Raw genomic sequence first — 25,149 nt, forward strand, 5'->3', positions numbered from 1 at the left:
TCAAATTTGATCTCCAGCTGTCCCATAGTAATGAACGTGTTGGAATGAGACAGTTTGCAGTTTTTACAGCTTCAGTTTGAAGTGATTGTGTTAGCTATATTGTTGGCTAGCTCCTCTGAACAACAGTGTATTGATGAGAAAGCACATGCCAGGCAAAATTGTGCCTCATTAGCTTATTGTTATGGATGTATCCAAATAAATCTCACTAGAAAACAGCTTAAGCAAATGCAGCTACTTTGCTGTTATTCTGGCTTTTTGACATGACTGTAAGTTAGCCGTAGTTGGCTAGCTAGAAAGCAAGGGATACGAACGTTGCCAGCCAGTATGGCAATGGAACATTTAGAACAAACGACATCCATAGATTCAGAACAAAAAGACTGATCGACTGGGTCGCGTCTCTGGCAACCGAACCAATAGAACGAACGAGCAGATGGCTTGGGTAGCAACCCTAGATTTGTTTTGGATCTATATCTTGTGGAAGGATGAAATAGTATGAACAAATTCATCACAATAACGTTTTTAATGAAAATATGTCAATCATTATTTGAATATGTTGGTAACCCGTTGTATAAAAGTGATAATGCCCGAGAAGCCAGTGTTTGGAGGATATATTGGTACGATTTGCCGGCCCTTGACTTGGTCTTGGGCCTAACAACACCCGTTTCAATACATCCTCCAAACACCGGCTTCTCAGGCATTTTCACTTAAATATCACACTGTAATATCTTATCTGTGTGTCTGTCTAGCTTTGCGGATCCTGATGTTAGGTATCACTTGATCCTTGTCTGAAAAACCCCCACTAAGAAGCTTTAGACAGCTTTCTCTTTCCTTTACATCAGTGCTATGATCTCAGATTTAAGATACAGCTAAGTTATTGTAGTATCTGACTTGTGTAAGAAACGTTAACCATATGGTCTATTCTATTCAGAACTCAAGAAGATCCACTTGTCATGGCAAGACTGACAATAGTGGAAAACTTTAGAACAGGCCCTATGTTCCTCCAGGAACCAAGATGATTAAGTAAATTGAGTAAGTTCTATTCTGTATTTGTGCAAACCAAGTTTAGTATTCAAAGCTCAACTCTCCCAGTATAGTAAAAGCAGCCTTACCTCAGGGACGAAGGCCCGCTTGTCTCTCTCCCACACTGGCAGCCACACCAAGGAATCTCTTAGCTGTTTCACCTTCTGGTAGTTGTCCAGCCATTTCACCTTCCCCTCCAGATCACCTGCGCACACACACACAGAGGGGGAGGAGTGTGTGTGAATGACAAGATCATCACCCTGGTCAAAAAGCATAGGAGATGTTTTGGCGGTGTTGGAGTGGTATGAACTGACGTATTGGTATGCGGCTGCTCTTCTGTTATTATCCCTACTGCATAAGAAATTCAAAATAGAGGTAGAAAGTGTAGGCTCTATCGATCATAGGAATAATGACTCTCAAATGTTAATTTTGATGGGGGATTTATAGATTGATAGGCTAATTCAAGTTTTTGAACTTTTAATGCGGCTGCATAGGATTGGTCGGATTATAGTCGGGTGTGGTTTCGTTGCATCCAATGGCAGTGTCTGTGATAAGGTAACGCAAAGAGACCTTAGTGGATTTTACAGCTCTGATGCCGCGTGCACACAGGCTGCATCATTACATTGAAGTACGGTACATTTTACGTAATCATCGCAATCCATGCATCCCATCACAACAAAAAGAATCACGCACCTTCGGTGCCTTATCTACTTTTCTGATAATGCATGGCAAAGCAATGTACAAGTTGGAAGAATCCAGCCTAGCCCGGCAGATGAGTCACAGCGGTGCGTATTGCCTCCCATTGAAAATAATGGACTTCCACTGGAATGCATACAGTTTACCTCAGTTGGTGTGCACGAAGCTTAAAGCAGTTCCAGCTCCGACATCGCCAAAACAAAACTATGCGGATGTCAATTTGATTGAATCTAGCCCTCAAATGTTTTGTTGTGAGCAGTGCACAAACTAGTTAGGAACATCAATTATGGCTGGCTTATCCCTGGCTTTAGAACACACAGACCCCTCAACAAGGATGTCACTTCGTTGTCATCGGGTTCAATTAATATTATTTTTGTAACTTCGTATTAGTTTAATAAATTAGTTCTACTTTAACATTTTCAGCTGCATTTTTAATTGAACTATCAATTTGTCTGGTATTGGCAATGAAACAAATCAATTTGAAATAGTATCTCTGATGTTGCATCTCAAAGTTCTTGACACAGATATCATTAAACGATGACAACAGTTCACTGTGTGTCGCAACATGGGTGTGATCTATAATGCTCCATTGTTGTGCACACCTTTTCCTCTAAACACCCCCCACACCCTTAGAACCAACTTCTCTGGTTTTAAACAGTCTATGTAGCACTGATATGAGTTAGAAACATTCATTATAGTGTCAAAATTGGCTACAAAGTATAAATAGGATAATTGGTAATAAAGTCAGTCTCGTCCAAAACTGAGTTTTGTGAGTTCGTCACTACTTACTGGACAGTTGTCTATGGATACACAGTGCCCACTAACACGGGAGAATCAGCAGTGCTGATTGTGCTCTATCAGCTGTGCGAGCTCTATCAAATCATAGCAGCCAGAACCTCCAGACAGTGAGACAGATCTGCCCATTACTCAGCGCCTCAGACTTGTTTACATAAGATAACATGTCACCAATTTTATGTTGAAATAACCCTTGGACCTAAGCCCTTAATGGAGTGGCCACACGCTGATGTGTTTGATAGTGTCAATCACGCGTCTGCCACTTTTTTGAGCAAAATGAGAATTGAGACAATCAGAGCGCACTGGTATCCCGACTGCAATTTGTCAATATTCCAAAACCCATTTGCGAGCATCTTGTGTCCCCCTGCAACCTGTTTTGTAACGTGATTCCCTATAAAACACTGCTAGAAAGGTGCACACTCTGGTAATAAATAGTGAAAATGTTTTTGTTTTTTTTTGGCACAGAAGCACACATATTGTCACTCGCCAGTGACTTGATAAGCTAATTGTGTTCTGGCTGCTGAATGTGCCTACAAGCTACTACTTGCTAGCTTTATTGACAAACACAGAGTTGGAACCTAGCTAGCTAGCTAGTGATTTTGGCTACTGGTAAACAGCATGTAGCTTGTGCTTTATTTACGATAGTTTGACAGCTTGGAAGAGCTATGGGGCTATGGTGACTCAGGAGAGAAAAACAACAGTACCTGCTTTGTTTTTTTTGCACGATATGCAAAAATAACACCCACATCAAACCACACCCCCAAGACAACTCTCATTTGGCTTCAGTAATGGCGGCTTGCATTTCTTAATGAGCAATCTTCAAAACGAGTCCAAATCAGGAAGTGCAGTCGCCCTTTAAGCCAGGAATAATGTGTAAGTGACTGTCAAAAGCACAGCACTGTCAGGAAATCCCCAAGAGTCCCGATGAGCTGATAACCTGAATGGCAGGTATGCTGTTTCCTACATAGAAAAATAGAACTCTTTGAGAGACGCAGAGGAGAACCAACCAGTATAAAAGCACAGCCCCCTTCATTATCGAGGCATGGTGTTGATAACATCAAAGAGCCTTGCTAGATGCATCTGTTCAAGGCCAGGCAAATAGGAGATAGGATACAGCAGCCTGTGTAGTGATATGAGGTTCTACAATACAGTGTTCCAGTGAAGTGGATGAAGGAAGGGGGATGCTCACATATGGAGGTGTCCACCTGCTCCACCACGCTCTGCAGGGCGCTCTCCTCCTCCTCGGTCCGGCTCCTCTTCCCAACGTTCTTCAGCAGCAGGGGGTAGCGGGTCAGACGCTGCAACGGCGCCACCAATAGGTCACGCAACTGCAGCCTCCGGCACTCCTGGTTCCTCTCACACCACTAGAGGAGAGAAAGAGAGAGAGCATGAAAGAGTGATAGAGAGAGTGAGAGAGCGATAAACCACCTCTCCAATCTTTTTGGCCCTATAACAAAGAACAAACAGCAAAAACATATACATGATGAAATAAAAATCTTATAATCAACTATTAACGACTACAGTCCCAGAACCCACTGGATTCTACAATTACGTTGAACGAACTACAGGACAAAATACAAACCCTCCAACCCAAAAAGGCCTGTGGTGTTGATGGTATCCTAAATGAAATGATAAAATATACAGACCAGAAATTCCAATTGGCTATACTTAAACTCTTTAACATCATCCTTGACTCTGGCATCTTCCACAATATTTGGAACCAAGGACTGATCACCCCAATCCACAAAAGTGGAGACAAATTTGACTCCAATAACTACCATGGGATATGCATCAACAGCAACCATGGGAAAATCCTCTGCTTTATCATTAAGAGCAGACTCATACATTTCCTCAGTGAAAACAATGTACTAAGCAAATGTCAAATTGGCTTTTTACCAAATTACCGTACGACAGACCACGTATTCACCCTGCACACCCTAAATGACAAACTAACAAACCAAAACAAAGGCAAAGTCTTCTCATACTTTGATGATTTCAAAAACGCTTTTGACTCAATTTGGCATGAGGGTCTGATATAAAAAAATATATGGAAAGTAGTGTTGAGGGAAAAACATATGGCATTATAAAATCCATGTACACAAACAACAAGTGTGTTGTTAAAATTGGCAAAAAACAACAACATTTATTTCCACAGGGCCATGGGGTGAGACAGGGATGCAGCTTAAGCCCCACACTCTTCAACCTATATATCAACGAATTGGTGAGGGCCCTAGAACAGTCTGCAGCAGCTGGCCTCACCCTACTAGAATCTGAAATCAAATTTCTACTGTTTGCTGATGATCTGGTGCTTTTGTCCCCAACCAAGGAGGGTCTACAGTAGCACCTAGAAAAAAGGTCCTGTTGCCAGGACCACAAATTCAAATTCCATCTAGACACTGTTACCCTGTTTCACAAACTCGGTCCTTGGGACCCCAAGATTTGCACATTTATGTTTTTGCCCTAACACTACACAGTAGATTCAAATGATCAAAGCTTGAATATTAATTGATTATATGAATCAGCTGTGTAGTGCAAGGGCAAAAACCAAGACGTGCACCCCTTGGGGTCCCGAGGACCGAGTTTGGGAAACCCTGCCCTAGAGCACACAAAAAACTATACATACCTCGGCCTAAATATCAGCGCCAAAGGTAACTTCCACAAAGCTATGAACAATCTGCGAGACAAGGGAAGAAGGGCCTTCTATGCCATCAAAAGGAACATAAAATTTGACATTCCAATTAGGAACTGGCTAAAAAATACTTGAATCAGCCCTTCATGGTTGTGAGGTCTGGGGTCCACTAACCAACCAAGAATTAACAAAAAATCAGACAAACACCAAATTGAGACTGCATGCAGAATTATGCAAAAATATCCTCCGTGTACAACGTAAAACACCAAATAACGCATGCAGAGCAGAATTAGGCCGATACCCATTAATTATCAAAATCCAGAAAAGAGACGTTAAATTCTACAAACACCTAAAAGGAAGCGATTCCCAAATCTTCGATAACAAAGCCATCACCTACAGGGAAAGGAACCTGGAGAAGAGCCCCCTAAGCAAGCTGGTTCTGTGGCTCTGTTCACAAACACAAACAGAGCCCCAGGACAGCAACACAATTAGACCCAACCAAATCATGAGAAAACTAAAAGATAATTACTTGACACATTGTAAAGAATTTACAAAAAAAACTGAGCAAACTAGAATGCTATTTGGCCCTAAACAGAGAGTACACAGTGGCAGAATACCTGACCACTGTGACTGACCCAAACTTAAGGAAAGCTTTGACTATGTACAGACTCAGTGAGCATAGCCTTGTTATTGAGAAAAGCCGCCGTAGGCAGACCTGGCTCTCAAGAGAAGACAGGCTATGTGCACACTGCCCACAAAATGAGGTGGAAACTGAGCTGCACTTCCTAACCTCCTGCCCAATGTATGACCATATTAGAGACACATATTTCCCTCAGATTACACAGACCCACAAAGAATTTGAAAACAAATCAAACTTTGATACACTCCCATATCTATTGGGTGAAATACCAGTGTGCCATCACAGCAGCAAGATTTGTGACCTGTTGCCACAAGAAAAGGGCAACCAGTGAAGAGCAAACACCAATGTAAATACAACCCATATTTATGTTTATTTATTTTCCCTTTTGTACTTTAACTATTTGCACATCGTTACAACACTGTATATAGACATAATATGACATTTGAAATGTCTTTATTCTTTTGGAATAGTGTAATGTTTACTGTTCAGAGAGAGAGAGAGAGAGTACAGTACTGTAAGTAGGTAGATAAGTGTGTGTGACAATATTGAGAAAAATATTGATATTGAGAGAAAAAGCGATTGAGTAAGAGTTTGGGAGGAAATAAGACAGAGAGAGAGAAGAGACAGGTTAGGGTGTAAGAGTGAAATAGAGAGCATATTAGATAGAACAGCGGAATGGGGGAGGGGAGGAGGGAAGGTGAAGTTGTCGAGGAAGAAACATTCTCAGCGGAGAGTAAAAAAGTAAAAAAAAGGATTGTAAAAAAGAAAGAAAAAGAGTCACAATAGCAGAAGTCAAATTGTCACGTTCCAAATTGTCAGCAAGCCCCAGTACAGGGCGACCTTGCCTCAACCAACCCGGATTTACAGTTCAAAATAAGCAGCGCTCGGCGGCTCCGGCCAGCAGTACAGTAGAGTGTACCTTAACGTAGGAGCCAAAGTCCTCTCTGTTCTTCAGGCTGCCCAGATAAAATAGTGCAGCGGAATAGTTGAGGCAGTACTTCTGCAGACAGTGGCATATGCTCTCCCGGAACGCCTGCCGACAGATAGAGATAGAGACGTAGTGGTTATCTAGCTAGCATAGAGAGAGACACAGAAAGCTGGGCCACAGGAAAAACAACTGAGATATGCATTCATATTGTACATTTCATGGAGGGAGATAAAGAGATGTACATCTACTATATCATATTTGTGTATGTCATATTTTCAAACAATGATGTGGCTAATATTGAGGCTCCTGATTACTTCTGTACTAATTATTTACTTATTTATTATAATATTTAATCAAAAGTGAGGATGCTGTTGAGTGTGTGTGTGTGTGTGTGTGTGTGTGTGTGTGTGTGTGTGTGAGAGAGAGAGAGAGAGAGAGAGAGAGAGAGAGAGAGAGAGAGAGAGAGAGAGAGAGAGAGAGAGAGAGAGAGAGAGAGAGAGAGAGAGAGAGAGAGAGAGAGAGAGAGAGAGAGAGAGAGAGAGAGAGAGAGAGAGAGAGAGAGAGAGAGAGAGAGAGAGAGAGAGAGAGAGAGAGAGAGAGAGAGAGAGAGAGAGAGAGAGAGAGAGAGAGAGAGATAAAAAGACATGGCTACCCAAAGAGGAGCGTGTATGTGGTCACTGCACGACAGGGGAGGTAGAAACAGAGATGCACTTTCTCCTTTACTGTGATAAATATTCCTCACCAAGAGATTCATTATTCACAGAAATGACTACATTTATTCCAAATTTTAACTTATTAAACCCAGAGGAAAAACTAAAAATACTCATGGGCGAAGGAGCAATGGCTCCTCTTGCAGCCAAATATGTATTTGGCTGCAAGCCTGAGGGACACTGAATAATAACATCTGCATAGTAAGCAGTAACTTACTTATTATGACTGTTATTGTTATTACTGTTATTGTTATTAGTATTATTATTGTTGTTTATCATTCCAAATAGTAATGGTATGGGTGGTAATGGTAATGATAGCAGTTTAATGATAGTGGTGGTGGTAGTGGTGCATTACACCATACATTACATTCGACTATTGACTGTTACCATTTTATTGTTACTATTTTTTATATTTAATTTTGTATTATTATTTACTGCCATTCTATATTATTATTTGTCATTGTTTTAATTGTATTACAATGTATATTGTATACATTGTTGCTTTGGCAATATTGACACAATGTTTTTCATGCCAATAAAGCAGCTTGAATTTGAATTTGAATTTGAGAGAGAGAGAGAGAGAGAGTGTAAGTGTGCGTGCATGTGTCAGCTGTACCTACCTTAGTGAGAAGCTTTAGCAGGTTGGGCCCACCTCCTGCCACAGGGATCTCCCAGGACTCCTTGATGACACGCAGCAGGCTGGTGATGAAGCCAAAGCTCACCTGGGGAACAACACATCATATTACAGAGTCCACATAATGACTATTGTTGTGTAGTCATATACAGTTATTATTTTGGCTCTATACTCCGGAAGTTTGGATTTAAAATCAAACTGTGATCAAACAGGTATTTTCATCCATATCGGGTGAATCGTTTAGAAATTACAACACTTTTTGTACATAGATAGTGCCCCCATTTTAGAGGAACAAAAGTATTGGGACAAATTCACTTATATGTGTATTAAAGTAGTAAAAAGTTAAGTATTTTGGTCCCATATTCATAGCACACAAAGACTGCATCAAATTTGTTGGATGCATTTGCTGTTTGTTTTCTTTGTATTTCAGATTATTTTGTGCCCAATAGAAATGAATGGTAAATAATGTATTGTGTAATTTTAGAGTCACCTTTATTGTCAATAAGAATAGAGTATGTTTCTGACACTTCTATATTAATGTGGATACTACTATGATTACGGATAATCCTGAATGAATCGTGAATAATGATGCGTGAGAAAGTTGCTCCCCAAAATGGGGGACTATGTACAAAAGGTTCTGTGAAAGCTGAAGTCTGCACTTTAACCTCAGTCATGGATTGATTTAACAAAAAAAGGTTTTTAAATATAGAGCCAAAAGAAGAAAAAATGCTTTACTGTCCCAATAATTACAGAGTGTGATGGCATGATGGCAAGGACTGATAATTAAACCTCCAATGTCTCGCTTCAGTCACCTGCAGCTCTCTATTTTCTATTTTCTTCAGTAAAATAACCAGATGATGTGATATTAGGAAAACTAAAACCTTTTAACATATAGCCTAGAGTAAGATGATGTTGAAGATTTGATGTTGTGATGGGGAATATTTTGTGATTTATTTAGGAATTACATTTTGATATGTGGATAGCTTGTGGTAAACCACCTCCCATCCAAGATCCAGTACCAAAACAATGCACATTCCCCTTTGACCCCTTCACTGTCATGGTCAGTTATCCCTCCGGGAGCTGGATAACTACTTTCCACACACTAGTGACTGCCTCACTGCCCCATGGTAGCATGCCATGGCCCTATCATCTTATCGTTCTGCATGGAAGACTCCACCCACTGCACCCGTACAGGACCAGTTCTAATCTGATCTGGGTAGTGTTAGAGGGTGACCAGTGTGTTGGCATGGCGACAGCACTAAATAGAACACTAGCTATAATATAATAGGACACAATAATGATAGTTTGTGCTTTAATTATGTTGTAAACTCTTAACATGCCAAACAAATAAAGATATTTTAATCTAATCCAACCTATTGTAATATATGTATATATATGGTCTTACCAGACACAGCTCGTTGAGGTTGGCAAACAGCCTCCAGGAGTCCACGTCATGCAGGCAGTCCCTCATCTGCAGGTTGGTCAGCATGGCCAGAAACACCTGAGGGACACAATAGAAACACAAACAAACAAACACATTACAAACACATTAGAAACACAAAACAAATACATTAGAAATATCAACACAAACACATTAGAAACACAAACAAATACACATTACAAACAAACAAAACACACACAAATATATTATACATTTTTTTTAAACAAACATTAGAAACACAAACAAACACATTTGAAAACACAAACAAACGGGGTTAGATTTGTTTGTGCTGTATTCAATTGACTAGTAGAGAGGACAACGTAACATTTGATCACAATAAAGCTGAAGAAAGAGTTCCCCAACAAAGTATATTTTAAGAAGGGGCAGTTTGAAGTCAAAGGAACCATCACAACATGACCTTGGTGTTCACAAAGCCTCACAAAGCACAAGGTGTTGGGTGGCAGTGGTGCGGCGCCATTCCTATTCAAATGTGTGTATGTGCGTGTGTGTGTCAGGGTTTCCGTTAGGAAAATGTGGCGCTGGGCATTTGACTGGCAGTATTTTAATTTACCGGACATTGGAGAAATCTACCTTACTCATATGCATTGGAAACATAACCTGATTAGGGCGTCCACCCCCGGTGCTCAGAATGACAGTAATCACATTTACATTATGGTCATTAATATTAACAGAATATGCAACATGAGGATGCAGCGGCGTGTGTCCTTCTAAATTAAATCACATTTTATTTGTCGCATGCGCCGAATACAACAGGTGTAGACTTTGCCGTGAAATGATTACTTGCGAGCCCTTTCCCAACAATGCAGTTAAAAAGTAGAAAATGAACAACGAAATAAAAAGAAAGTAGTAACAACAAAAAAACTGATGCGTACTTTGAAGATATTAGAATAACAGTTCACATTTACTTTTCCCCATCCAACAAAACAAAATCACTAGCCTATGTCAATCTATTATCACCCATAGTGGAAAAGTTTACCTATTCTATTTGCCAACTTGTCATTCTGTGCCAGGAAGAAATAGCCTATTCAAAACAGACTGGGACAGTTGTGGGACTATTGATCCCAAATTCATACAATCTGTAGGCCTAGGCTACATCAAAAACAAGAGCCTGTTGCAACAGATCAGAACGTTTAGCTTAAAATGTTAATAAACTATTGTTTCTTCACATTATAAACACAGCAATGCGCACAACGCAGTAGGCTACGTGCAAATGTTCGTTCCATAATGCAATTAGCGGGAAAACACCATTGTCAAAAGCGCACCGCACATGCAAGCAGTTTCATGTGACAGAGATGAACATATCCTAGAAATTTCGAAATCGCAGAGATCTAAAGATGCAAGAACTAGCATTGGTTGCTAATATGACTAGGATTGTGCCTTTGGCTTCTGGAAAATGAAAGAAAATTGATTTGAAAACCAAATGAACATGAGATACTGGTTTCAATTCCACATGGAAGTCTTTATAAAAGAATTGCCTCCAAGTTTTTATGGTCAGATTTTGGCTAAGCTACTTTGAAGCAAGGTAAAACATTGCTCATAATATAAAGTAAAACTTTCAGGTTTCAAACAATTAAGTAAATGTTTTCAAAATGCATACTGCCTCCAGCTCATTGCAAAGTGTTGTGTGATGAGCTGAAGCCTGCCTACCGTTGTTGCCAAATGGGAAGCATGCTTCAATTACCAGCTTAGAAAAACAAATATTAGCTCTTTTTAATTATGGCTATCAAAACTTTTTTTTAAACATGTGACTGCATTTAGAATTGTTGCGCAATGATTGGGTTTATAAAAGCACATGTTTATTTCAGCAACAAACAAGCTGTTTGGGGAGCTGTAGCAGCAGTTCTTGCGCTGTCTGACAGATTTTCCCCTCAAACAAGGCTCTGTATCTGTCACGATCGTTATAATGAGTGGACCAAAGCGCAGCGTGATCTGGGTTCCACATCTTTTTATTTCTAGGTGAAACTCACAGCAAAACAAAACAATAAATCTCGAAATGTGACGCTAACAGGCAAAAGGGGAAATGGCTGCCTAAATATGATCCCCAATCAGAGACAACGATAAACAGCTGCCTCTGATTGGGAACCATACCAGGCCAACATAGAAATATAAATCACCTAGATGACCCACCCTAGTCACACCCCGACCTAACCAACATAGAGAATAAACATCTCTCTATGGTCAGGGCGTGACAGTATCTGTATGTGTGTGTGTGTGACAAATAAGATATATGACGACTAACGAAAATACACACGCGGCAATTTATCTCCACTAAATTAAGAAAATGTACCTATAGACCGATAAGCATGACCAGTCAAATGTAATTCCATCGACTGGTATTTGCATCAATGAATAGGCTAAAAAGCATTATTTTGCTATAGAATTGTTTTTCTTCTTTTGTTTTTTGGCTATTTTTTATTTTTTGGCTATTCATTTTTTTTATTGGCCAAAAGCCGGCTATTACCGGCTAACGGAAACCCTGGTGTGTGATTTGATTTGATTATTAGGATCCCCATTAGCCGATGCCAATGGCGACAGCTAGTCTTACTGGGGTCCGACATATAAACGAAAAAGACATTACAGACAAAATACTTTACAATTTACATACATTTAAAAACATGAACATGTAGTGTGTGTGTGCATCTATCAGTTACACATACATGTCAGTACATATACACAACAAGTAGGTTGTGTGTGTGTGTGTGTGTGTGTGTGTGTGTGTGTGTGTGTGTGTGTGTGTGTGTGTGTGTGTGTGTGTGTGTGTGTGTGTGTGTGTGTGTGTGTGTGTGTGTGTGTGTGTGTGTGTGTGTGTGAGAGAGGAGGCGTATATCAAGTAAGTCACCTCTTTGAGCACCATGAGCTGATCCAGGAAGTAAACACACTCGCTGGTGAAGAGTTCCCAGATGGCTTCATGTCTCTTGTAGTCCTGAGGGTCACTATCAGACTTCCGCTGAGACGAATCACAGTCCCTTAGGAACTCTTCTAGAGAACAATCCTGGAGATGGAAGAATGACAGACAGAGGGATGGTTGGATAGATGTTATTTGAATAATACACAAGAGTGATTAATTGTGGTTTTCGCCCGGCTAGGCTAGTGAGGTCATAAGTACGAGACGACTGCATTCTGTAGTGTGTCTTGTTACTATGCCCAATGCTGTAACTTAAGTCTATTATCATCTGCTGTCTGTTAGAGTTTATAAGTGTACAGTTGTCATGTGCGTAGGCCAACAATAAAGTCTTGTTCCCGTCCATTGTGTAATTTATATGTTTCAGGGGCTTCGTTGTTCCTGAAGTAATTCCTCGGAGCACTGACTCAATTATGACTGGATTCCAAGTTACAACACAGATATGTAACTATTAAATATTACACAGCTAAGAGGAAAAGGGGCTTATTCAATCAATCAAGTTTATTTTATATAGCCCTTCGTACATCAGCTAATATCTCGAAGTGCTGTACAGAAACCCAGCCTAAAACCCCAAACAGCAAGCAATGCAGGTGTAGAAGCACGGTGAAGCTTGGATCATATGTTCATATGGCTTTTCTCACCTTGTACTTCTGGAAGTCTGTGTCCCTCCAGTCTTGAATCTGTTCCGTCGAGAGATATTTCTCAATATCAGAGGCAGAGCATGTTCTCTTCCCTTTAGTCTGAGAGGAACAAATACAGGCTCAACGTCAAATGTTCCTTGGACAATCAATCAGGTTTTCCTACTATAGGTATGAGTGTCTGTTTGCCTAAGTGAAAATGTGAATGTGTGTATGTATACAGTAAGAGTGAGTGTGTACGTGTGTGTGTGTGTGTTTGCGCACGCAAGTGTGCGTGCCCGCGTGTGCACGGTCATGCACTTATGGAAGTGAACAGTGGAACAGTGAACTACAGTATACACCAACAGTGTTTGTCCAAATATTTGCCCATCTATCTATCCGTCTGGCCAAACACATTTAACTAAATAATTGAGTTAGATTGAATTGGTTTGGCTCAGTGTTGTTGACTCATTCTGAAATCTCAGGAGGCCATGAGAACAGAGGGGAGGAAAGCGTATTAATTAATGCTGTGATTAAAAGTGGGTCAGAGAACAATGTCCTTAATTCCATTGCAGCTCGCCTGAGCACACTGGCAGCTTCACAGCCCTGGCAAACAAAACACAAACAACTAGACTGTGGCAGGCTAGCTAGGGTGAGCAGCAGGGGGAAAACAACAAACAGACAGTACACCTACCGTGCTACGTCTGGAGAAAGGCCACCTGGGTTTCTTGGTGTCTGTGGAAATTGAGAAAGTGGTATTGTGATTATCTACAAAGGCCTGGCTTCATAGGTCCCCTGTTAAAAAATTTGTTCACACTCCAAAGGATATATGTAGACAGGATTTAAAAAATCCCGCTGCAAGTGGTAATAATGTGAAAATAGTTGATGAATGTTGCTTGAATTTGTGTAACAAGTGAACTTCTGATGCAGTTACGAAAGTCATAGCAAGGTAACTGTAAAATAATAGCTATAAAAAAATAACACTGATCACTGAAGGCCTACAATCTGGACTTAAAAGCAATCAACAAGTTGTTAACAAAAATGTAGCAATAAAGTGCAGAAAAGCAGCTTCAGTGTTAACCTGAAAAGTTGGAGAGGTTCAGTAGGTCTGCCACCCCATTGGACACAAACAGGTCCCCCGGCGAAACATCCAATCCGGGCAGACTGACCACCACAGAACTCCGCCTCCTCTCCTGCAGTCTTGGGAACAAGGTATGAAGAGAGAGACAGTTTCTAGAACATTCTGACCAATAACAGCCAATTTCTAGACATTCTGATCAATAAGAGCCGGTTTCTATACAAAACTGACCAATAAGGCCCCATAGTATTTATTTTAAAAAATGTAGGGGGTAGATCAGCTTTAATATTCAAGATAGATTGTGGCTTCTATCAATGTAATTGTCTATTATTTGAAATATTGTCACGACTTCCGCCGAAGTTGGTCCCTCTCCTTGTTCGTTCGGCGGTCGACGTCACCGGCTTTCTAGTCACCACCGATCCATGTTTCATTTTCGTTTTGTTTTGTCTTCATTGTACACACCTGGTTTCCATTCCATAATAATGTTCCTTATTTAACCCTCTGGCTTCCCCTTTTGTTTTGTACGTGATTGTGTTTGTCAAGTGGTTCCGTGTACGTGTTCTGGATTGTTTATGTTTATCCTTGTTGGATTATTGTTGATATTGAGTAAAGATCGTGGCTTTACTCATACCTGTGTCCTGCGCCTGACTCCGCTTTATTCCATTCACCTGGAACACTGACAGAATCACGCACCAAAAGAATGGAGTCAGCAGGTACACCCAGCCATCCTCCACCAGTGGAGGAGCGCGTCCAGCAGCACGCGACTATGTTGCAGAGTCTCGGTACTGCCATGGATCGCGTGCTGCAAACTATGGAGAGATGGGAGAGAGGGGTTTTTCCAGCAACCCCATCATCATCACCCCAGCTCCCACAACAACCTCCTTCGACGTCCACCCCTCCCTCACCAGTATCCAGTGGAATTCGGCTATCGCTCCCGGGGGTATATGACGGAACGGCTGCCAGGTGCCAGGGGTTCCTTCTCCAGCTGGAGCTCTATCTGGCAACCGTTCGGCCAGCTCCTTCGGGACACGAGAGTGTGAACGCCCTCATCTCCTGTCTGACGGGTAAAGCACTGGAATGGGCCAACGCCATCTGGGGAAGAGAAGGACCGGCGTTGGATGATTACGAAGACGGTTTTCGGTCATCCACCTGAAGGGAGAGCGGCGGGGGAATGACTATATCATCTCAGACAGGGGATGAGGAGCGCACAAGAGTTTGCGCTGGACTTTCGCACTCTGGCCGCCGGCGCGGGATGGAATGAGCGGGCCCTGATCAACCACTACAGGTGTAGTTTACGCGAGGACGTTCGCAGGGAGCTAGCCTGCAGGGACACCATCCTTAACCTTGACCAGCTGGTGGACCTATCTATCCGGCTGGATAACCTGTTGGCCTCCCGCGGACGTCCGGATCGGGGTCCGTCAGTTCCATCCCCCAGCACGAGCCAACGCCGATGGAGCTGGAAGGTGCTGCTATGAGGGGGACCGGAGGGGGGACCATTCCCTGCACCACCTGTGGCCGCAGAGGGCACACTGCTGGTCGGTGCTGGGGAGGTTCTCCAGGGAGTCGAGGTAGCAGGCGGAGCACTGGTGGATCATCCCAGGTGAGTAGGCACCCGACTCACCCAGAGCTCTATGTTGCGCACATGTGGTTGTTTATGGAATTTCCGCACATGTGGTTGTTTATGGAGTTGTTTATGGAGTTTATGGAGTTTTCCCCGCATTCCCAGCATAAGGCGCTAGTCGATTCAGGCGCGGCTGGGAACTTTATTGACCGTTCCTTTGCACGTAGATTAGGGATCCCTATTGTTCCTGTTGATGTTCCCTTCCCTGTACATGCCTTAGATAGTCGTCCTTTGGGGTCGGGGCTAATTAGGGAGGTCACAGCTCCACTCTGTATGATAACGCAGAGAGAATTAGTCTCTTTCTGATCGACTCGCCTGCGTTTCCTGTTGTGTTGGGCCTTCCCTGGTTGGCCTCACATGACCCCACTATTTCGTGGCAACAGAGGGCTCTCAAGGGATGGTCCCGTCAGTGCTCAGGGAGGTGTGTAGGTGTTTCCTCAGGTGCAACTACGGTGGAGAGTCCAAACCAGGTCTCCACCATGCACATTCCCCCCGAATATGCCGATTGGGCGAATGCGACTCAATTACCACCCCATCGACAGGGGGGATTGTGCGATAAATCTCCTGGTAGACGCAGCACCTCCCAGGAGTCACGTGTATCCTCTGTCACAGGAGGAGACGGCGGCTATGGAAACATATGTCACCGAATCTTTGGGACAGGGATACATTCGGCCTTCCATTTCACCTGCCTCCTCAAGTTTATTTTTTGTGAAGAAGAAGGATGGAGGTTTACGCCCGTGCATTGACTATCGAGGTCTTAATCAGATCACGGTAAAGTACAGTTACCCGTTACTTCTCATAGCCAGTGTGACAGAGTCATTACATGGGGCGCGCTTCTTCACAAAATTGGATCTCAGGAGCTCTTACAACCTGGTGCGTATCGGGGCGGGGGATGAGTGGAAGATGGCATTTAGTACAACTTCTGGGCACTATGAGTACCTCGTCATGCCGTACGGGTTGATGACTGCTCCATCAGTCTTCCAATCCTTTGTAAATGAGATTTTCAGGGACCTGCACGGGCAGGGTGTGGTGGTGTATATAGATGACATTCTAATATAATCCGCCACACGCGCCGAGCATGTGTCCCTGGTACGCAGGGTGCTTGGTCGACTGTTGGAGCATGACCTGTACGTCAAGGCTGAGAAATGTCTGTTCTTCCAACAGTCCGTCTCCTTCCTAGGGTACCACCTTTCCGCGTCAGGGGTGGAGATGGAGAAAGTTCGCATTTCAGCCGTGCGTAATTGGCCGACTCCAACCACGGTAAAGGAGGGGCAGCGGTTCTTAGGGTTTGCCAACTACTACCGGAGGTTTATCCGGGGCTTTGGTCAGGTAGCGGCTCCCATTACCTCCTTGCTGAAGGGGGGACCGGTGCGACTGCAGTGGTCAGCTGGGGCGGACAGAGCTTTTAGTCACCTGAAGGCTCTGTTTACCTCGGCTCCCGTGCTGGCTCATCCTGATCCCTCCTTGGCATTCATAGTAGAGGTGGACGCGTCCGAGGCTGGGATAGGAGCTGTGCTGTCTCAGCGCTCGGGTACGCCACAAAAGCTCCGCCCCTGTGCTTTCTTTTCGAAGAAGCTCAGCCCGGCGGAGCGAAACTATGATGTGGGGGACCGGGAGCTGTTGGCTGTTGTCGGGGCTCTGAAGGCGTGGAGACATTGGCTTGAGGGGGCTAGACACCCTTTCCTCATTTGGACTGACCACCGCAATCTGGAGTACATCCGGGCGGCGAGGAGACTGAACCCTCGCCAGGCGAGTTGGGCCATGTTTTTCACCTGCTTTGTTTTCACCCTATCATACAGACCAGGTTCCCAGAATGTGAAGGCAGACGCGCTGTCCCGGATGTATGACACAGAGGAGCGGTCCGCGGATCCCACTCCCATAATTCCGGCTTCTTGCCTGGTGGCACCGGTGGTATGGGAGGTGGACGCGGACATTGAGCGGGCGTCACGTACAGAGCCCACTCCCGCACAGTGTCCAGTTGGGCATCTGTACGTTCCGTCTGATGTCCGCGATTGTTTGATCTTTTGGGCCCACACGTCACCCTCCTCTGGTCATCCTGGCATCGGTTGGACAGTGCGCTGTCTTACTGGGAAGTACTGGTGGCCCATGTTAGCTAAGGACGTAAGGGTTTATGTTTCCTCCTGCTCGGTGTGCGCCCAGTGCAAGGCACCCAGACACCTGCCCAGAGGGAAATTACAACCCCTTCCCGTTCCAAATTACAACCCCTTCCCGTGGTCACACCTATCGGTGGATTTCGTGACGGTTCTTCCCCCGTCACGGGGTAACACCACGATCCTGGTCGTTGTGGATCGGTTTTCTAAGTCCTGCCGTCTCCTTCCTTTGCCCGGTCTCCCTACGGCTCTACAGACTGCGGAGGCCCTGTTCACCCACGTCTTCCAGCACTACGGGGTGCCTGAGGATATAGTTTCTGATCGGGGTCCCCAATTCACGTCTAAAGTCTGGAGGGCATTTATGGAACGCCTGGGGGTCTCGGTCAGCCTCACCTCAGGTTTTCACCCCGAGAGTAACGGGCAGGTGGAGAGAGTTAACCAGGATGTGGGTAGGTTTCTGCGGTCTTATTGCCAGGACCGGCCGGGGGAGTGGGTGGTGTTCATCCCCTGGGCGGAGATGGCCCAAAACTCCCTCCGCCACTCTTCCACTAACCTATCACCTTTTCAGTGTGTGCTAGGTTATCAGCCGGTCCTGGCACCGTGGCGTCAGAGCCAGATCGAGGCTCCTGCGGTGGATGAAAGGTTTCGGCACTCAGAGGAGACATGGGACGCTGCCCATGTGCGTCTACAACGGGCCATCAGGCGGCAGAAGGCGAGTGCCAACCGCCACCGCAGTGAGGCCCCGGTGTATGCACCGGGGGACCGGGTCTGGCTCTCGACCCGAAACCTGCCCCTTTGCCTGCCCTGCCGGAAGCTGGGTCCGCGGTTTGTGGGGCCATTTAAAGTCCTGAGGAAACTGAACGAGGTTTGTTATAGGTTACAACTCCCCCCTGATTACCGTATTAACCCCTCGTTCCATGTGTCTCTCCTCAGGCCGGTGGTGGCTGGTCCGCTCCAGCAGTCTGAGGTGCGGGAGGTTCCTCCGCCCCCTCTGGACATCGAGGGGGCCCCGGCGTATACTGTGCGAGCCATCATGGACTCAAGGCGTCGGGCGAGAGGCCTTCAGTACCTCGTGGAGTGGGAGGGGTACGGTCCGGAGGAGAGATGCTGGGTGCCGGTGGAGGACATCCTGGATCCATCCTTACTGCATGAATTTTACCGGCTCCATCCGGATCGCCCTGCGTCTCGTCCTCCGGGTCGTCCCCGAGGCCGGTGTCGGCGCGCAGGGGGGGTACTGTCACGACTTCCGCCGAAGTTGGTCCCTCTCCTTGTTCGGGCGGCGTTCGGAGGTCGACGTCACCGGCTTTCTAGTCACCACCGATCCATGTTTCATTTTCGTTTTGTTTTGTCTTCATTGTACACACCTGGTTTCCATTCCATAATCATGTTCCTTATTTAACCCTCTGGCTTCCCCTTTTGATTTGTGCGTGATTGTGTTTGTGAAGTGGTTCCGTGTACGTGTTCTGGATTGTTTATGTTTATCCTTGTTGGATTATTGTTGATATTGAGTAAAGATCGTGGCTTTACTCATACATGTGTCCTGCGCCTGACTCCGCTTTATTCCATTCACCTGGAACACTGACAAATATAAAAAATAAATTTAAAAACATTGTTTTCCCCTAACCCTACCACCACCCCTCTACTAATTGGAGTAAACTAATGTACAACAATACCCAGACTTCTACTTCCAGCTTATACATACTATATACATTTTATTTTACATTAGATATATTTTGTTTGTCCAAGGCCTTTCTAACTAGTGTGACGAACTGTATTTTAAGTGTGAGGTATACTGTATGTCAAAGTGACCTATATTTAAGTGATAATGCCCGAGAAGCCGTGTTTGGAAGATATCTTGGCACGGGTGTTGTTAGGCCGAGACGAAGTCGAGGGTTGTCAAACCGCGCCAATATATCCTCCAAACACCGGCTTCTTGGGCATTATCACTTTTATACAACGTGTTACCAACATATTCAAATAATGATTTACATATTTTCATTAATGTAAGAGGTGCATAACTGGCTGCAGGGAAGTCAGGCGCAGAAGAGCAGAACTGGGTAATAACCGGAGCAGTTTAATGAGGTAAAACCGACGGCACCCAGAACAACAAAATATGGGTTGAAATAACACGTCGCAGACCAGTCTATAATGCTTTACAACAAACAATTCCACACACAGACATGGGGGGAACAGAGGGTTATATACACGTCACGTAATGAGGGAATGTAAACCAGGTGTGTGGGAAAACAAGACAAAACAAATGGAAAATGAAAGGTGGATCGGCGATGGCTAGAAGACCGGTGACGTCGACCGCCGAACGCCGCTCGAACAAGGAGAGGAACCGACAATTAAAAAGGTTAGATTCCAAGATGGCGGACTGAACATAGCGGTGCAGATTGTCTCAAAATAAAAACGCAATGTTCAATATCTGTAAATTAGACTATATATTAGTACTTCATATACTCGTGGGTAATAACATTCAATCTGGATAGCAACACAAAACAAATCATAAGACTTGAGAAATGTATCGACAAATATTACGAAAACAAGCAACACTCAAACATAACGGACAGTAAACAAGGAGAATCAAACTCCCAAATTCTTGCAACCAATAGAATGCTATATATATGGGGGATACAACCTTCCCAGCTCTGCAGAGTTTGCTGCGAAGAGACAGAATCATTTGTTTTGGTCATGTCCATATGTAGCATGTTTTTGTTCCCAGTCCCAGGAATGGCTGAAGAATTGCAACATTTAACTGTAGCTAACTCTGCAGATAGCCCTACTGGGTGATCTGAAAGGTCATAGTCAATCGATCAATAATATAATAATACTTCTAGCAAAAATGTTGAATTTTTAATTTACAATCTGTAGAAATTATGAGAATAGAAAGGTCAGCACTTTTGTGAAACATCACAGCAAAGTCAAAAAATATATGGCAAATAGAAATATGGCAAATAGTGTTAATAGATAGATGGGAGGGGTTGAATGAAGCTGAAGGTTGGGAATAATAACGACTAATAACAACAAGATAACTAATGTAAAACATACTGTGTCTGTAAAAAGTATACAGGTTCAGAACGTTTGTGAAATAAATAGATGGGAGAGGTTGAGGTGAGAGGAAGGACAGGAGTAAAAACAAACAAAAAATAACTATTGTAAAATAGACTGTGCCCATAAAATGTATATAGAAGTAGAAGCCTAAGGTTGTTGTTCACTAGTTTACTCCAATTAAGGGGGGAATAGAAAATAATAAAGGAAAATATCTTTAAAAAAATATGTATATATACAGTGGGGAGAACAAGTATTTGATACACTGCCGATTTTGCAGGTTTTCCTACTTACAAAGCATGTAGAGGTCTGTAATTTTTATCATAGGTACACTTCAACTGTGAGAGACGGAATCTAAAACAAAAATCCAGAAAATCACATTGTATGATTTTTAAGTAATTAATTTGCATTTTATTGCATGACATAAGTATTTGATACATCAGAAAAGCAGTACTTAATTTGGTACAGAAACCTTTGTTTGCAATTACAGAGATCATACGTTTCCTGTAGTTCTTGACTAGGTTTGCACACACTGCAGCAGGGATTTTGGCCCACTCCTCCCTACAGATCTTCTCCAGATCCTTCAGGTTTCGGGGCTGTCGCTGGGCAATACGGACTTTCAGCTCCCTCCAAAGATTTTCTATTGGGTTCAGGTCTGGAGACTGGCTAGGCCACTCCAGGACCTTGAGATGCTTCTTACGGAGCCACTCCTTAGTTGCCATGGCTGTGTGCTTCGTGTCGTTGTCATGCTGGAAGACCCAGCCACGACCCATCTTCAATGCTCTTACTGAGGGAAGGAGGTTGTTGGCCAAGATCTCGCGATACATGGCCCCATCCATCCTCCCCTCAATACGGTGCAGTCGTCCTGTCCCCTTTGCAGAAAAGCATCCCCAAAGAATGATGTTTCCACCTCCATGCTTCACGGTTGGGATGGTGTTCTTGGGGTTGTACTCATACTTCTTCTTCCTCCAAACACGGCGAGTGGAGTTAGACCAAAAAGCTCTATTTTTGTCTCATCAGACCACATGACCTTCTCCCATTCCTCCTCTGGATCATCCAGATGGTCATTGGCAAACTTCAGACAGGCCTGGACATGCACTGGCTTAAGCAGGGGGACCTTGCGTGCGCTGCAGGATTTTAATCCATGACGGCGTAGTGTGTTACTAATGGTTTTCTTTGAGACTGTGGTCCCAGCTCTCTTCAGGTCATTGACCAGGTCCTGCCGTGTAGTTCTGGGCTGATCCCTCACCTTCCTCATGATCATTGATGCCCCACGAGGTGAGATCTTGCATGGAGCTCCAGACCGAGGGTGATTGACCGTCATCTTGAACTTCTTCCATTTTCTAATAATTGCGCCAACAGTTGTTTCTTTCTCACCAAGCTGCTTGCCTATTGTCCTGTAGCCCATCCCAGCCTTGTGCAGGTCTACAATTTTATCCCTGATGTCCTTACACAGCTCTCTGGTCTTGGCCATTGTGGAGAGGTTGGAATCTGTTTGATTGAGTGTGTGGACAGGTGTCTTTCATACAGGTAACGAGTTCAAACAGGTGCAGTTAATACAGGTAATGAGTGGAGAACAGGAGGGCTTCTTAAAGAAAAACTAACAGGTCTGTGAGAGACGGAATTCTTACTGGTTGGTAGGTGATCAAATACTTATGTCATGCAATAAAATGCAAATTAATTATTTAAAAATCATACAATGTGATTTTCTGGATTTTTGTTTTAGATTCCGTCTCTCACAGTTGAAGTGTACCTATGATAAAAATTACAGACCTCTACATGCTTTGTAAGTAGGAAAACCTGCAAAATCGGCAGTGTATCAAATACTTGTTCTCCCCACTGTATATGTACATTTGAAGTTGGAAGTTTACATACACTTAGGTCGGAGTCATTAAAACTCTTTTTTCAACCACTCCACAAATTGAATTGATATCATTTGAGTCAATTGGAGGTGTACCTGTGGATGTGTTTCAAGGCCTACCTTCAAACTCAGTGCCTCTTTGCTTGACATTATGGGAAAATCAAAAGAAATCAACCAAGACCTCAGAAAAAAAATCTGGAAAGACTGAAAACTAGCTTCGTTTTGTTTTACCTTTTTTCAATTGACATTTTTTTGTATAAAATGATGCCAGCTGATTCATGATTTCAACTGGCTGAGAAACACTGCCTGCCTGTATGTTTTGTTCCGACTCCCGACACGTTCATTACTATGGGACAGCAGGAGATCGAATTTGAATATTGAAACAATGTTGCAAATGTCGGAGACAGACAGCAAGGTTTATACAAATCTCCGCGGTTGAAAACTAAATGTTAGTCTCAAAGAAATGTGAGATAATGTCTAGATGCTTTTTTATAGTGGAGATCAAGTATATAAATTGCCTGGCTGGGCTGATGAGACAGTGGATTGCGCATTCAGATGGAACAGAGTAAATAGGCATTTAAAAGTCATAGATTTAGCCGGTGGTAACTTGTGGAATAGACAACGGCTGGAATGCGGATTTAACCCATCAGCATTCAGGATTAGACCCACACATCATATAAAGGTATAACAACAACAATGCTTTATGACGTAATAAGAGAAGGTGTAATACAAGGTGAGCAATACAGTATGTCAAAGGGAGGTACAGTATAAATGATACAGGTGTAATAACGAACACGAGTAATGGCGTAACAAATTAGCTAATGTATATTTAACAACATAATGGAACAGAATCAACAGACACAGAATATTCTCACAGTATTTGCCAAGAAGACGGTTTAACAGGAAATATCAGAATTCCTTTTGGCATTTCTACATTGATGAAATACCATATGCACTCACTGCACTGTGAACTAGCAAGTGCATGAGGGTTTGTGGTAAACATTACCGTAAAGCGCCTGCGCACATGTGTGAGCGTGTGTTTGTGCTTTTATAGTCCTTAGCTCTTCTGTCAGAGGAAGAAACTAAAGCATTGCCAGACCCAAGACAGGAAAATCACAATACTGCCTTTTCGTCCCAGGCAGTGCTGGAACAGCCACTGTTCTCAACTGTTTTCACGTCATCCCTTTGTGTTGTTGTTGAGGGTGAACTGCAGGTACACGCAGAAGGCAAATATCCAAATGACAAATTCAAATCATACAGAATGAATGGATTAGTGATTGCCAATTAATGAATGTATGTATTGACATCTTATGCATTCGTTATGTTGTGTGCTATGGTAATATAAAGTATGTACCTACTTGAATTGACTTCCTTACCACTGCATAAATACACTGAGTGTACAAAACATTAAGGACACCTTCCTAAAATGTAGTTGCACACCCCCCTTTTTGCCCTCGGAACAGCATCAATTCGTTGGGGCATGGACTCTACAAGATGTCAAAGCGTTCCACATGGATGCTGGCCCATGTTGACTCCAATGCTTCCCATAGTTTTGTCAAGTTGGATGGATGTCCTTTGGGTGGTGGACCATTCTTGATACACATGGGAAACTGTTGAGCGTGAAAAACCCAGTAGCGCTGTAGTTCTTGACACAAACCTATTAACATACCCTGTTCAAGGGCACTTAAATATTTTGTCTTGCCCATTCACCCTCTGAATGGCACACATACACAATCCATGTCTCAATTGTCTAAAGGCTTAAAAGTCTTTCTTTAACCTGTCTCCTCCCCTTCATCTACACTGATTGAAGTGGATTTAACAAGTACAATCAATAAGGGATCATAGCTTTCACCTGTATTCACCTGGTCATTCTATATCATGGAAAGAGCAGGTGTCCTTAATGTTTTGTCCACTCAGTGTATGTACACACTCTATAAAACCAACCACAGTAGCTACCTCTGACTGAGTTTACAAGATAGATTTCAGTTGTCTTTCCGGGGGAATAGTGAGAGGAGTAATGATGAGCCAAATAACAACCTGATAGGCTGGTCTTTAGCCATTCAGTTTAACATTCACTACCAGTGCTGTGACTAGACTAGACTACTCACTGGCTTTATAGCTTTCATAGTGAGGTCTTGAATAACTATCTCTCCAGTTGCTCTATTAAACTAAAAGCTCATGGGTTTAGTTAATGTACCAATGATTCCAGACTTTTTTGTATTTTTTATTCCTTCCCAATAGCTGAGTAATTAATGACAATTTAGAGTATAGTAACGTTAGACTAGGGTTACGTGAGACACAATCCAGTGTTTGATTGAAGACAGAGTAAAACATACTCAGTCATTTAGGATTTTTTTCAGAATGTGAATGGTGTTATAATTTTGTTATCATGTA

The 25,149-nt window shown here is 43.3% G+C and overlaps 1 protein-coding gene across 1 annotated transcript in view; it reads right to left on the reverse strand.

Moving 5' to 3' along the window:
• Positions 1–25,149, reverse strand: part of LOC139583985 (pleckstrin homology domain-containing family G member 7-like) — a 45,254-nt gene that overhangs the window by 14,325 nt on the left and 5,780 nt on the right. Inside the window, exons 4-12 of the mRNA XM_071415476.1 lie at positions 14,115–14,233; positions 13,728–13,768; positions 13,058–13,156; positions 12,354–12,506; positions 9,458–9,553; positions 8,039–8,140; positions 6,700–6,813; positions 3,701–3,875; positions 1,110–1,225 (exon numbers count right to left, since the gene is read on the reverse strand). Coding sequence (XP_071271577.1) covers positions 1,110–1,225; positions 3,701–3,875; positions 6,700–6,813; positions 8,039–8,140; positions 9,458–9,553; positions 12,354–12,506; positions 13,058–13,156; positions 13,728–13,768; positions 14,115–14,233 — 1,015 coding nt within the window. The remainder of the gene's footprint in view (positions 1–1,109; positions 1,226–3,700; positions 3,876–6,699; positions 6,814–8,038; positions 8,141–9,457; positions 9,554–12,353; positions 12,507–13,057; positions 13,157–13,727; positions 13,769–14,114; positions 14,234–25,149) is intronic.

The sequence above is a fragment of the Salvelinus alpinus genome, chromosome 9 (genome assembly GCF_045679555.1).
Source record: "Salvelinus alpinus chromosome 9, SLU_Salpinus.1, whole genome shotgun sequence".
Classification (NCBI taxonomy): Eukaryota; Metazoa; Chordata; class Actinopteri; order Salmoniformes; family Salmonidae; genus Salvelinus; species Salvelinus alpinus.